At 40.2% G+C, this 13,499-nt stretch overlaps 1 protein-coding gene across 1 annotated transcript in view; it reads left to right on the forward strand.

The window, feature by feature from the left end:
- Dnah9 (dynein axonemal heavy chain 9) overlaps nucleotides 1-13,499 on the forward strand; it is a 352,309-nt gene that overhangs the window by 192,983 nt on the left and 145,827 nt on the right. Inside the window, exons 42-43 of the mRNA XM_021178488.2 lie at nucleotides 5,255-5,416; nucleotides 9,998-10,194. Coding sequence (XP_021034147.1) covers nucleotides 5,255-5,416; nucleotides 9,998-10,194 — 359 coding nt within the window. The remainder of the gene's footprint in view (nucleotides 1-5,254; nucleotides 5,417-9,997; nucleotides 10,195-13,499) is intronic.

Consider the following 13,499-nt stretch of genomic DNA (forward strand, 5'->3'; position numbering starts at 1 on the left):
CTGCCTTCCAGCATCAATATTGTCCAGACTTCTAACTTCACACATTGTTCTGGCCTAGTTTTAAACTTTGTAACAATAAAATTTGAGTGAATGTTACTAATTCATTCAACATTTCTTTCATTGTTTGTTTCTTTAGTGGTATTGTTGGATTTAAAAGTACCATTCAAGGCAGGATGAGATAGTCTATAGGCCATCAAGTCTAGCATTGTGAACAAAGACACCAAAGATCTCTATGAGCTGGAGGCCAGCAAGGTCTACATAGCAAGTTGAACTATACAATGAGACCCTGTCTCAAAATCAAACAAACAAGAGTTACATTTATATTTCTTTCCAACCTTTAATTTTATTTTTATTTGTGTGTGTGTGTGTGTGTTTCTCCAACTTCTAGTAGAGTTTTAAAGAGGAGCGCTGAGAGCAGAATCTTTCACACTCCTAATTTCTCAGGGAGAAATGCTTGAACAGCTCAGCAATACAGTGTTTTCCATAGGTTTCTGAAGGTTCTCTTCGCTGTGTGTTAGATGATGTTTCTATAATTTATTGAGTTATATTCATAACTATGCATAACAACTTAACAAATTCATTTTCTGATTGAAATAATTAAGTCTTGTTTTTTTCTTTAGGCTGATACTATGCTAAATTATGTTAATAGTTTAGAATCATAAGTCAACTACCCTTGTATTCCTGCAGTAACTTGGTTACTACCTGTACCCTTCCCTAGGATTCAGCTTTCTAACTTACATAATCTCTACATTTGAATTGCTAAATCTCCTTTCTTGCCAACCTAAGGTTCTAAAATCTAAATAAAATGCCTTGGAAGCTCCTCCATTTTTTTCTACTTCTGGAAGATTTTGTGAAACATTGCATCATACCTTCCGCGCGGCGGGTTGACAGCCACCTAGAGTTTTCTTTGCAGAAGGTTGAAATTATTAATTCAGTTTTCGATATACATAGCACTACTACATTTTATATCATATATTTACCACAATATCATTTAAAAATAGGCAAAAAAAATCCTGTTGACCTTATACTGTCTTTAAAGGCTTTCTGCAGGCAGAATTCTGGCTCTCCGAGGAACTGTCTCCCCCACCCCCACCCCCAAACCTTCGTCTGGGTAGTGACAGCCTGCCTTGTATACAGTAGGCTTCATGACCACAGCCACAGTTACCTGTGGCATTCATTTTCTCTGTGTTACTTCTGCAAAGAAGTTATCCATTGCCAGTCCTTGTTTTTGTTTTTTAATGAAAATTGAAAGAATCCAACATTCAACTTTATTGACTGTTTGGGTTTGATGCTTGTTTTTTTTTTCAAATATATATTGCTAATATTTACTCTTTTATTTGTTGCTTTCCTATTTAACTTGGACATGGGATTCCTTTAGTTTATTTTCTCATATATTGACAGAGTTTCTTACCTCAATAACTGTCCTCCGAACTCTTCTATAGTGTTCAGTTTATGGTTATACATTTTCCTCTGACTTCACTTGCAACGTTCAGGCTTTCCCAGGTTGCATGGCTCATGGCTTAAAATCTTCAGTGTAGCATTCATTCTCAAACGTTTAGAAGTTTTGGGGTTTTTTTTTTTAATTGATAACTACTTAATTTCAGCAAATTCCATGTGATTTCATTCAAGTGAAATTTATTGAGATTTGCCATTGTTCAAACAATACCATTAACATGCAGTTTTGAGAAATGTGTTCTCAGACATCAGGTATAGTTTAATCAATACATCAATTAGTACAGAGTTTTAAATCATGTAACTTAAGTTTAATACATTTTACTGATACTGACTTTTTTTTAAAAAAAAAATCTACATGTTCTATAAGCCTTTGAGAAAGATTTGTGAAAATCTCCCAAGTGGTATGGACATATGGACATATCTGCTTCTCCTTTTCTTCCTATTCATTTTTTACACTAATAAAGTTATATTGACAAAAAATAGAAATTTAAACAACTCTATTTTCTCACATATATGTGAGTATACTTACAACTAGCCCACCTTCTTGAACTGTTGCTCATATATTAAATGTACTTCTTTACCTCCAAAATTAGCCCTTGCTTTAAAGTTAACTTTGTCTGGTGATAGCACGACTAATCCATATTTCTTTAGTCTTCAATTTTACTTGTCCATTGGTGTCCAGAGGACACTGGACCATGATCCCTCATCTTTATGAAAATCTATAGAGGTTCAGGTCCTTTATATGAAATATCAGAGGAATTTTATTGTTTTTTTTTTTTATCTTTTATCCAATTCTGGAAATTGAGCCAAAGCCTCAAGCATAATACACAAATCTTCTAACCTCTGCCCATTCCGTTGGAACTTGATGTAACTTGCACACATCACCCCCTTCAGATAATCTTTAGGTTACCCAAAATACCTAACATAATCTCGTTGTTACTTAGGTAGTTGTGATTGTTTGTTATTTAGAGATGAATTGTATACATGTGATGCAGACGTAGTCCTTTCTGAATATTTGTTATCCAAGATTGGCTGGACCATGGGTGGAGAACCCATGGTTAGGAACGGCTTCTTTTTGTTTCATGCTCAGATTTCCTATATTCTTGTGCTTGAGAATAAATATAAGTGCTAGCTATACATTCGACTTTTAGAAAGCACGCTTGGCAGTTGTGCCTTTTCAGAATACTGTCCATTTGCTCATGCTGTCATACCCAGTCATGCATTTGAGGGTGAGGCGTCCTATGTTACTTTTATATGTTTCGTCCATTGTTTCCTTTCCCTCCCTTCTTGAATTCTGTGGAATTTTTGTGTATTTCTGCTGTTTTATTTTCTCCTTTCAAGATATACATTTTATTTGCTATTCCTCTAGTGAATGCTGTATCAATCAGAATTTTATGAAATGCGTTTATTCAGTCTGATACCTAGATCTTCATGAATTGGGCCCCTCTGTCTCTCTCTATTTCTCTCTCTCTCTCTATCCTACTCTTGCTCTCCTTCTCTCTGTTTCTTTCTTTCTTCCATCATCATTATCATCATCATCACCATCATCATCATCATCTGACTTTTTTGAGACAGGGTTGCCCTGGCTGTCCTGGAATTCACTCTATAGAACAAGTTAGCCTTAAACTCAGAAATCTGCCACTGCCTCCCGAATGCTTGGATTAAAAGCATTTGCCACTACCACCCAGCTGCTTCTTTTTCTTGTCTTCTTGGTTTCAGTCATTCAGTCTTATTGGTCCTGATGTTCCTCATAAGATTTTTTGATTATGCAGTTCTGATTGGTTTATTATGGGCAGATACTTCAAGGGCTAGATGATGATGCTTTTCTTTGGCAGGTACACATTTCTGCTTGTCTGTGCATCACTGAAGACCACAGTGATCACACCTCAGCTTCCACCTCTGTAAGACCTGACCACAACCGTTTGCCTCCCCCACCCCATGGATTTTAAGCATGGTTCTCCTTATTTGTAAACTTGTATCCAGTTTTTTATCCTCCCGTCCTTACTCCGTGAGACAAGACAGGATCATGCAAGATTTTAGCCTCTCCCTGTCTCCATCTTTTCCTTGGCCTAACTTATATCCATAGTTGGTGAACCGATAGAAGTCTCAAGAGGAAAAGTGGTATTAGTTATTTGATTCATTTCTCTGGCATCTTATCCCCTCAAGTCTTCATTATCTTGGTTATTTTCTAGGTAATGACTGAAAATAGGAAGCTTTAAAATACCTTGTCTGGCTTTTCTTGTCGATTTTAGAGGGTTTAGCCATGATCAGCTAGTCAGTCATTACTAAAACAAATCTTGATGAAAGATTTTTTTTTTTTGCTATGCCATATGACAATGTGTAGAAGATTTAATACTAGCCCACTCTTTGTTTTAATAAAAAATAATTTTGAGGAGCTAAAGAGTGGTTTAAAAGCATGTATTGTTCCTGAGTTCAGGTTCCAGCACTCATGGTAGGGAGTTCACAGCTTTCCATAAACCCTGATCCAGGGGATTTGGCATCTCTGAACTCTGGGCACCTGAACTTATGTCCACATTCTCATACTCAGATATACACACATTCACGCAACTTGAAAATAAATCTTTCAAAAGGAGAATCCATTGTAAATCTCTGTCAGGCAGCATTCTAGGCACTGGTTATACAATGACAAGAGTCAGCTGCAATCACTGAAATCCATCTGCTTCCCTTTGAGACAGTTATGACTTGCAGTAAAAGAACTTGGAGAAAAAAATAATAAGCTGAAGAGCTAGTAATTCCTCAGTTTTAGAGATTTATACAGAAAGACCATGTGGGACATATTAGAGGTCATTGGTGCTGTTGATCAGGGGAGGGGACGCTTGTAAGTTTTCCACAAAGGCATTGGAATGAAATTATGGCAGATGAGCAGAGGGAACAATGAAGGAAGAATGGGGTCCCAAAAGTGCACATGGTCAGAAACACAAACCTAAAAGTGGAAACTAGGTGTTTGGGACGTGACGATGAGGATGTTTGTAAAGAAGTAGACCATAGCAATGTTATAACCAGATGTTTGAATCATGTACATAAATCTGAGTATTCCTGTATGAACAGTAAGGAACCATTAAGTGACCCCATCTCCTCCAGGACAAGAAGGCAGCGAGAGTGAACCAGGTGATGTGTTCAAAGCTAGATAGAGGACCCCTGAGGTTGTTAACTCTGCCTCCATTTGCTTTTTCATTTAAAGCAGATGTTCACTTGTAGGCTAATAATAGGAAAGAGAGGTGACAGATTAACATCTCTGTAACACATAAGATGATAACTCAGTAAAGATGAACATATTGGCTGCTGACCTGTAAACGATAGCTATTCCTCTCTTATCATCTGTCATTGTTCTGATTTCATGTGTTTAATCATTACCAAAATCAATTTGCAAAGCAAATCTTGTAGGAATGAAATATGACTTGTCTTTCTGACAAAACTTGTCAACATTTCAAGTCTCCCCCCTCACTGTAACAAACTTCTTAGTGAGATAATTCCGAGGTGCCATCCCAGGTTAGACATAATACTCTAGGACAGCAATTCTATATCTATGGATCCCTATCCCTTTGGTACACCTCTATCTTGAAAAATACTTACATTACATTTCATAATAATAGCAGAATTACAGCTACAAAGTAGCAATGAAAATAATTTGATGGTTGGGTGCTCACCCCAACATGAAGAACTGTATTAAAAGGTCACAGCATTAGGAAAGTCGAGATCTACTGATCTAAAAAGTTCTTTTAGGTGTTGTAGTTCTGAGATGTTGTTAACATCATTTGCTATCTGTTCTCCTGTCAAGGGCATTCTTTTCTCCTCCGTGGAATGTGTAAAGTCCACACAGGACCTAGTGAAACTCTATCTGCACGAGTCAAGTCGGGTTTACCGGGATAAGATGGTGGAAGAAAAGGATTTCAATCTTTTTGACAAAATCCAAACAGAATTCCTCAAGAAAAATTTTGATGTAAGTATTGCCTGTGCTCTTTCTATATTTGAAAAATAATGAGGACCATGCAGGTGATCACCCAAACCACCCTAGTCCATGAAGTCAGGGAAAGCCAGAGATTGAGTTACAAAACGAAATTCTATCATGACTTTGCCTAGTCAAAAAAAAAAAAAATGATGGGCAAGACACCATTTATTCACATATTTCACATCTATGGATCCCTAGAAAGCATCTGATCCAAAGGCGTATATAATATTGAGGTTCTTTCTAGCTCCCCAGGTGACATCTTGCATGGTGTTCAGCACCCTGAGATTGTGAGACCCCATCACTCTCATGATAGCCATTTTGAGAATGTTAAAAACTGGAAATGTGGAATAATTCTGAAACTCAAAGCATTTATAATTATTCTGGACAGTAGGTGTTTATATTAATGACTGAAACTGTATTTTCCTGTCCAAAAATTAGAGAAAAGGACTTCTGGTGATTGTTCTCTCATTGGCTCCTCCTCCCCCTCTTCCTCCTCCTCTTCTTCCTCCTCCTCTTCTTCCTCCTCCTCTTCCTCTTCTCCCCTTCCTTTTTCTCCTCAATCTTCCTTTTCTATGAGACAAGATTTTGCCGTACAACTAAACTGTCCTTGATCCACTCTGTATCACTATGTGTCACTATGCAGCCCAAGCTAGCCTTGCACCCTTGGTTCTCCTGCCTCCACTTCCTTGCACATGGGATGGCAAGCATACACCACCATGTGATCCTCTTTTCCGATACCCCATAGTTCTGTGACTGTGATTCTTAGCATATACTCTTCTACATAGCTTGAAAGAAGTCTTGACAGGAACAGAGGAGAGGGGCTTCATATTGCATCTCTGCCTTGGAAACTCACAGTGCATTTAATGCTTGAATCTAGAAATCGGGAATCTTCCTAATTCACACACCATTTTGCAAACACATTGCACCCTGAAACTCATTTGCCTTTGTCAAGAGCTCCTAACTCACAGAGAGAATGTCACGTGGAATGTGCCTTGAGAAGTGTTGACACTGGAACACAGCCATTCCCAGCGAGAAAATTACCCAGCAACTAGCATAGAACGTTCTGTAGAGCTGCCATGTTTCTATCCTCTCTTGAACTGGAAAGAATCAAACCCTGTCTGTAATTATGCTATTCTCCTCTCTCTCTCTCTCTCTCTCTCTCTCTCTATATATATATATATATATATATATATATATACTCAGTGAATAAGCCTGTTCTCTGTCATTTTAGACATGGGTGTATTTGGAGCACAACATTACAAGCTGACAGTTTAAGATAGGGTATCTTCATTTGTTTGGTCTCTGTGAGGGGACTCCCAGTGATGGCAGGTACAGAGGTAGTTGGGGCAGCATGCTGAAAGATGCCTCAGGTTCACTTTTCAACATACTCTCAGAAGAGCTGACAGTTCATTGCCTGAAATTAGAATCATTAGCTTCAGAGAGCAGTGTGATATAACTACCTCTGTCTGGCCCCACCTTTTAAAGAGCCCACTGTCTATTACATGGCTAACTGGAGATCCAGCTGCCAACAGGTGAACCTTTGGGAGCAGCCCACACCCCTACTGCAGTACCTTCTCAGGATCAGCTGCATATTTTTCCCTGAGATGTGCACCTCTAAAGATGGTGCACATAATGTTCTAAAATAGTGATTCTAAACCTATGGGCCTCAAACCCATTGGCACCTCTAACTTTAAAAATATTTATATTATGATTCATAACAGTAGCAGAATTACAGTCATAAAGGGACAATGAAGATAACTTTATGGTTGGGGGGGGGTCATCACAGCATGAGGAATTTTATTAAAGGGTGACAGCGTTAGGAAAGTTGAGAACCACTGCTCTAGAAAGTTCTTTTAACTGTAGTACTTCTGACGCCATCCTAATTTACACATAACCCATCCCAGTAGCTTCCTTTTGGCTGGCTCTTTTCAAGGTAAACACCCTCACTTCTACTTTCCTTGTTATTTTTATGGGGCCTGGCGTTCAGATCTCTCACATCTTAGATGGTCCCCTGTGAGAACTGCAGAGTTAGCCAATTTGTGTACTTTAAAGTTAACTTTGCAAGTAAGCCTTGTCTTTATGAGTTGATCTGCGCTGGAACTTTAAAGTCACAACACTTGGTTTTTGAAGTACAGATCTTTATGTGGTTTGATGAAAAGGCTCACATCATTTGATCAGAGACCAAATTATAGTTCACACAGCCATTATTCTAACTAACAACACTTGTGAAGACAGCTAAAGCCCCTTGCCTGCACATATCCTAGCACTGGTATCAGGACAAAATTGCCTGATTCTTCCCAAAGTGATTAAGTTCCTTTATAAAAGTCTGGAGCTCTCTGACTTGTAGCTTGCAGTGAAACACGGTATCACTGTTAAGGATGCTTTGATTCCCTATCAGGTGGCTTCCTCTCTCTCTTCTATACAACATGGCTCTGATCCTTAAACTGGAGACTTGTTTTGTTCATCAAAGGATCTTTGTAGACCAGGCTTCTCAAAACTACACTTTGCTTTCTCTCCTGATAGATCCTTAGTGTAAACTGACTCCCATCAGGATCAACCCAGTAGGTTAGCTTGTTCTCAAGAAGAACAACTAGATTTCTGCATTCCTTTCCTGTGCTTTCTTATTTGCTGTATTTATTCTATGGTGTGTGTGTGTGTGTGTGTGTGTGTGTGTGTGTGTGTGTTACCATATGCATGCCTGCTACCCTGGGAGGCTGGAAAAGGGCATTGGACCCCTGAAACTGGAGTTATAGGTGATTTGAGCCATCGTGTGGTTGCTGGGAATCAAAGCCGGGCCCTATAGAAGGGCTATCATGTCATCTCTCCAGACCTGTCCTATATAAGATAATGATTAACCTGATAAGACACCATGACCAAAAACAACTTGAGGCAAAAACATTTATTTCACTCACGGTTTCATGTTTTTCTATAGAACCCCAAAATACCAATGTAGGAGTAGCCCCACCCCCGTGGGCTGGGCCCTCTTACATCAATCACTAATTAGGAATATTTCCTAAAGGCTTCCCCTATAGTCTTATGGAATCATTTTCTCAACTGAGGCTCTCTCCTTTCTGATGACTCTAGCTTGAGACAAGTTAGACATAAAACTAGCCAGGATAGGACTCTTGCTATGACTTCTTAAACTAGACAAAGTAGCTCTTTTGCATTGCAATCCACCTATTCAAATGTCTGGGCAATTGTTCCTATCAACAAAGCCACAATATGATAGGGTTTTTAATTTAAATTTATTTATTTATTTTTACTTATTCATATTACATCCCACTTACTGGCTCTCTCTCTCTCTCTCTCTCTCTCTCTCGCTTGCTCGCTCGCTTTCTCTCTCTCTTGTTCTCTCTCTCTCTTGCTCTCTCTCTCTCTCTCTTGCTCTCTTTCTTGCTCTCTCTCTCTCACACACACACACACACACACACACAGAGAGAGAGAGAGAGAGAGAGAGAGAGAGAGAGAGAGAATCCTCCCCCTATTCCCCTCCTGGATAGGATTTTTCATGGCCCTGAAAAGACCTTTAAAAGAGTCAGGGCAAATCTGAAAATCAGTCTTTTAGCCCTCTATTCTTTTTCTCAGACAACAGGCTTGGTTTTTCTCCTTTGTGTTTGGTAGATCTTGCCCAAGGAATTTATACGACTAACATGGCCATGATGTAGCTTTGGCAATGGACCCTACTGGTTACCAACATGGATTTTCTAATCTGAATTTTAGAAAGCCTTCCTGGGATACATTACTTCTATAATATTTCTTCCTACATGGAATCTTAATTATCTAGATTTTGACAAGCAAATAATTTACTCTTTGTCCTCTAATGCAAACTAACAATAGAAGCCTCTAAAATGCTTAGAGAATAAATTGTTAATAAAGAGATGAAGAGTTATCTCATCAACTAATTAATTAAATTGTACTAGTCATTATACAATGTGCTAATATTTGTCCTGGAGTAAGATTTGACAAACAGTAAGGCAGAATCCTTATGAAAGTGTTATAAACAGTTCATTCTACTCTAAATGTTATAATATTAGAAACAACCATATATACAAACCAGTAAATTAAGGATGGGGATCTACTAGTGTATTCTTCAGAAACCAAGTCTTCTCTCTGGATGGACCAACTTCACAAGAGCCAGGCTTTTTGAGGATTCTGTAGGTTAGGGAATAAGAACCATTAAAATGGCTGATGGGTAATTGAGGCCACTGGACAGTGATACACTGTATCCAACATTACCAAAGAAGGCCCTGCCCAGAGAACTCCAGCCATGACCTCATCTACTCTTCTAAACACAAAAAGATTCTTACAGTGCTTTAAAGGTGGATGCTCCTGACTTTCCACTTCCCACCATTAACCTATAAGAAATAACAAATGTTTATGAATCCCTGGAGCCAGTAAACCCATGGTAAAAGTCCACCTCTTGAGGAAGTGTCAAGAGAAAATTACAAAGAGGCATGGATGCTTAATTTTCATGAAGTATGTAGAGAGAGAAAGCAGCCATCTTGGTATCTCCATCATATAGGGTACCAGATGGGAATACAGAAGACCCTCATCCCTGTGTCTTCTCTCCAGGATAGTGAAGAGATGCTGAAGCAGACCCAGAGCCTGAACATGTATTGTCACTTTGCAAATGGCATTGGTGAGCCCAAGTACATGCCTGTGCAATCATGGGACCTTCTGAGTCAGACTCTGGTGGAAGCCCTGGAGAGCCACAACGAAGTGAATGCTGTGATGGACCTAGTTCTCTTTGAGGATGCCATACGTCACATGTGAGTGCATCTCTTCCCTGCCCCCCACCATGGTAGTTCTCGTTCCCAGGGTCAGGGGTTTCAATTCATTATTCCAAGTCACTTTTTCTGAAGCTTATAAATTAGTTCTTTGAGAATTTCATACAATGTATTTTGGCCAGATTCTCCCTCAACAACAATACAGTTTTATAAAGCCTGAAGGCAGCCACTGTTAGCCCTCAGTGAGGGTCAAGATGGCTGGGGGCAGTGCTACAGCTGCAGTTTCGCTAATAGGCATAGGGGGCAGTAGAACACAGGGTTCAGCTCCAACAGGCACGAGGAACCTATCTACACACACACACACACACACACACACACACACACACGTGCACATCAAAACTTAAATATTATTATGCATACTCTTTCTATTTAGTGTATCACTGGCAATAGTCACCAGCTCTCCCAGATAATTTACACTCACACAATGTGGCTCAGATCCAGCCTTTTACATTGTCCATTCTGAGTTCTACTTAGTGCTCATGGTGCCTTACAATATTCTTCCACCCTAACCAAGGTTCCCAGGGTCTTCACTGGTAAATTCTCACTGACACATGACTGGCCCCTGAGTCCAGGGAGGCAGTTTTTCTTTCCCACCCATCCCAAGGACCCCAGAGCTCAGAGATCGACGTGGCTCTTACTCTCATCCTCACTACAGTGTCACAATTTAAGCCATTTCTCCCTTTTAAAGGGGATATTTGTTTTTATGTGTTATGTGTATAAGGGTGCTGCCTGAATGTTTATATGTGGACTGTGTGCATGCCCAGTGCCTGTAGAGGCCAGAAGAGGACATCAGACCCCTTGGAACTGGGGTTACAAGTGGTTGTGAGCCATGACTGGGTACTAGGATTCAAATCCAGGTCCTCTGCAAGAATAGCAAGTGCTCTTAACCACTAAGCCATCTCTCCAGCCCCTCCCCTATTTCTCTTTCTAACCTTCCCAACATCCAGCCCTGACCATTCTATTCCCTACTCAATATGGCTCCTGTGACCTTAGCTACATTCCCCACCCCTCAAACACATATTCTTCCCCAGCATGTCTACTCTCAGTGATGTGCTCTCTTCTAGAGTCTAAATTGCAGGCATCTCTGTGACTCCCACATCCATCTTTCCCTTCTACTACCCTCCAAATGCTAGCTGTTCTTCAACTTCACCAAGACTTCCATTTATGGATGGGCCAGATGCTTTAATCATTCTCCTGGACCCATTTCCCTGTCACATCTTCTTGGTTAACAGATGGTTATCCCAATCCAGGATTCTCTAACTCTCCTGTCAGAGTGTCTGTGTGGGACCAAACACAACTCTTGTTAAACCACACTGTCACCTATTCCATTCCTCTCCCGATTTTTTAGGAAAATCCAGCAAACATGATGGTTAATGTTGCTTCATCTTTGTGGCCACATATCAGATAGACCCTAATTGTGGCTTGAAATCCTCCCTGCCTACTCTGGGAACTCCATTCCTGTTAGCTTCCTGAGATAACTGCTTGGATCTGATTGCCCTTTCTTCTCAATCTCTGTCATCCCTGCCTGGCCTTCAGTTACAGCTAGAGAGTGCACCTCTTATTTTACTGAGATAATAAAGTGACTAGAATAGAATGCCCATGCTCACCATGATGCACATTTCACCAACCTGAAAACCCCCTGCCTCACTGCCTCGAGCATTCCACGCACAAAGGCCAATCAGCCTTCCTGTTTCACCTCAAGAATCACCCTGTTCTTTCTGATGGCCAATCACACTACCTGTCATGGCGTCCCATCCCCTTTCATTGTCAAGGTAACTTTGTTTCTTCCTGTAGATATTTCCCTTCCCCTTCCTCCTTTCCCTTTACCCCATCACTAATTTCTGGGTCACATGTATCAGCATATGCAAACATTTTCACTTGTCAGAAATATAATAAGGTATTCATTAGTATGATCTCCATTTTCATCTACTGACCCCAATTTCTCTGCACCTCTGCACAACAGAACCCATCAAAAAGGCAGTTTATACCTGTCACCCTTTCTTGCCTCTTATTCTCTCTTCAACGGGCTCTTCTTGCCACAGGAACAAAGCAGCTCTCACTGTACCCATGGCGGACCTACCACTCACTCAGGTCAAATGCTCTGACCAGGTCCACACCTCATGCTCCTTGACCAAGAGCTGCGTCTCATGATTTTCCACTTTGTTTAACATCCACCCATCCCTCCATCTAACTTATGTCTATGCACTGCATAATATCTACACAGTTACCCTACTCAGCTTCCGGGAAGCACTCTGGCCTCACTCTGTACCTTCTTCTCTCTCTGGAAACGGACTGCCCCTCTGATAACTCCCTTCAACAGCAGATTCTGCTCTGTTCTTGCTGCAGTTTTTATACTGGATCTTTCACTGAACTTTGGAATAATCTTCATCCAACTTTTTCTTTTCCTCTTTGATTTTTTTTCTCTTCATGTGTATTTTTAGCATGTTTTTTTGTCCTCTTAGAATCACAATAGTTATAATTCACACAAACCTTGGATGTACTGCTTTTGTGTTCCAAATGCCTTATTAGTCCTCCAGAAAGAGAGGGAGAGAGAGCGAGAGAGAGAGAGAGAGAGAGAGAGAGAGAGAGAGAGATCTTCAAAGACTCGGCTTCCTCCAGCTGTGCTATGGGGCATTTTCAGCTTTTGTTTTTAATCTCTCAGAAATTCAGTGATAGGCTTAACACAGACAGTCTTGGTTTTCTGGCCCAGGAGTCCTCTAGAATATTGATCTTCTTTTTAAATTTTGTAATTTAAATTCAGAGTCCCTTGCCCTTGTCAGAGGTTGTTAATGAAGCCCCAGCTGGAGTCTAATGCTGACGGCTGCAAACTTACCCATACTAACTCCGAAACTTCATCACTAAGGATGCATTTTCCATCTAAATATTGAGTAACACAGCCCATTCTGTGCTGAATCCAGACCTTCAAGAATAGAACTGTGAACCAGGCAACACAGTGACCCAATTGTACTCCAATTCTTCCTCCAATCCTGCGTCTCTCCTCCAGGAATCCAGTCTAGCCTCCATCTTTCCTGGATGAGAAGATAGAGCCTGGATACTTGGTACCAGTGTCTCTTTGCATCAGACACCAATTCAGACACAGAAAAGAAACAATCTCCCAGAGCATAATGAAGAATTACAAACAGTGCCTTATATGTGATACTGAGCACAAGTCACTGGATACTGTTTCAGTGTAATAAAACTATATTGGAGAATTTCAGTGTGCTTGCTCTGTAATGGACACAAAGTGAATGTTGCGCACTCTTTAGGCATGTGGAAGTGATAGTTTA

Source organism: Mus caroli, unplaced genomic scaffold, assembly GCF_978045245.1.
Source record: "Mus caroli unplaced genomic scaffold, Mus_caroli_1 scaffold_13, whole genome shotgun sequence".
NCBI lineage: Eukaryota > Metazoa > Chordata > Mammalia > Rodentia > Muridae > Mus > Mus caroli.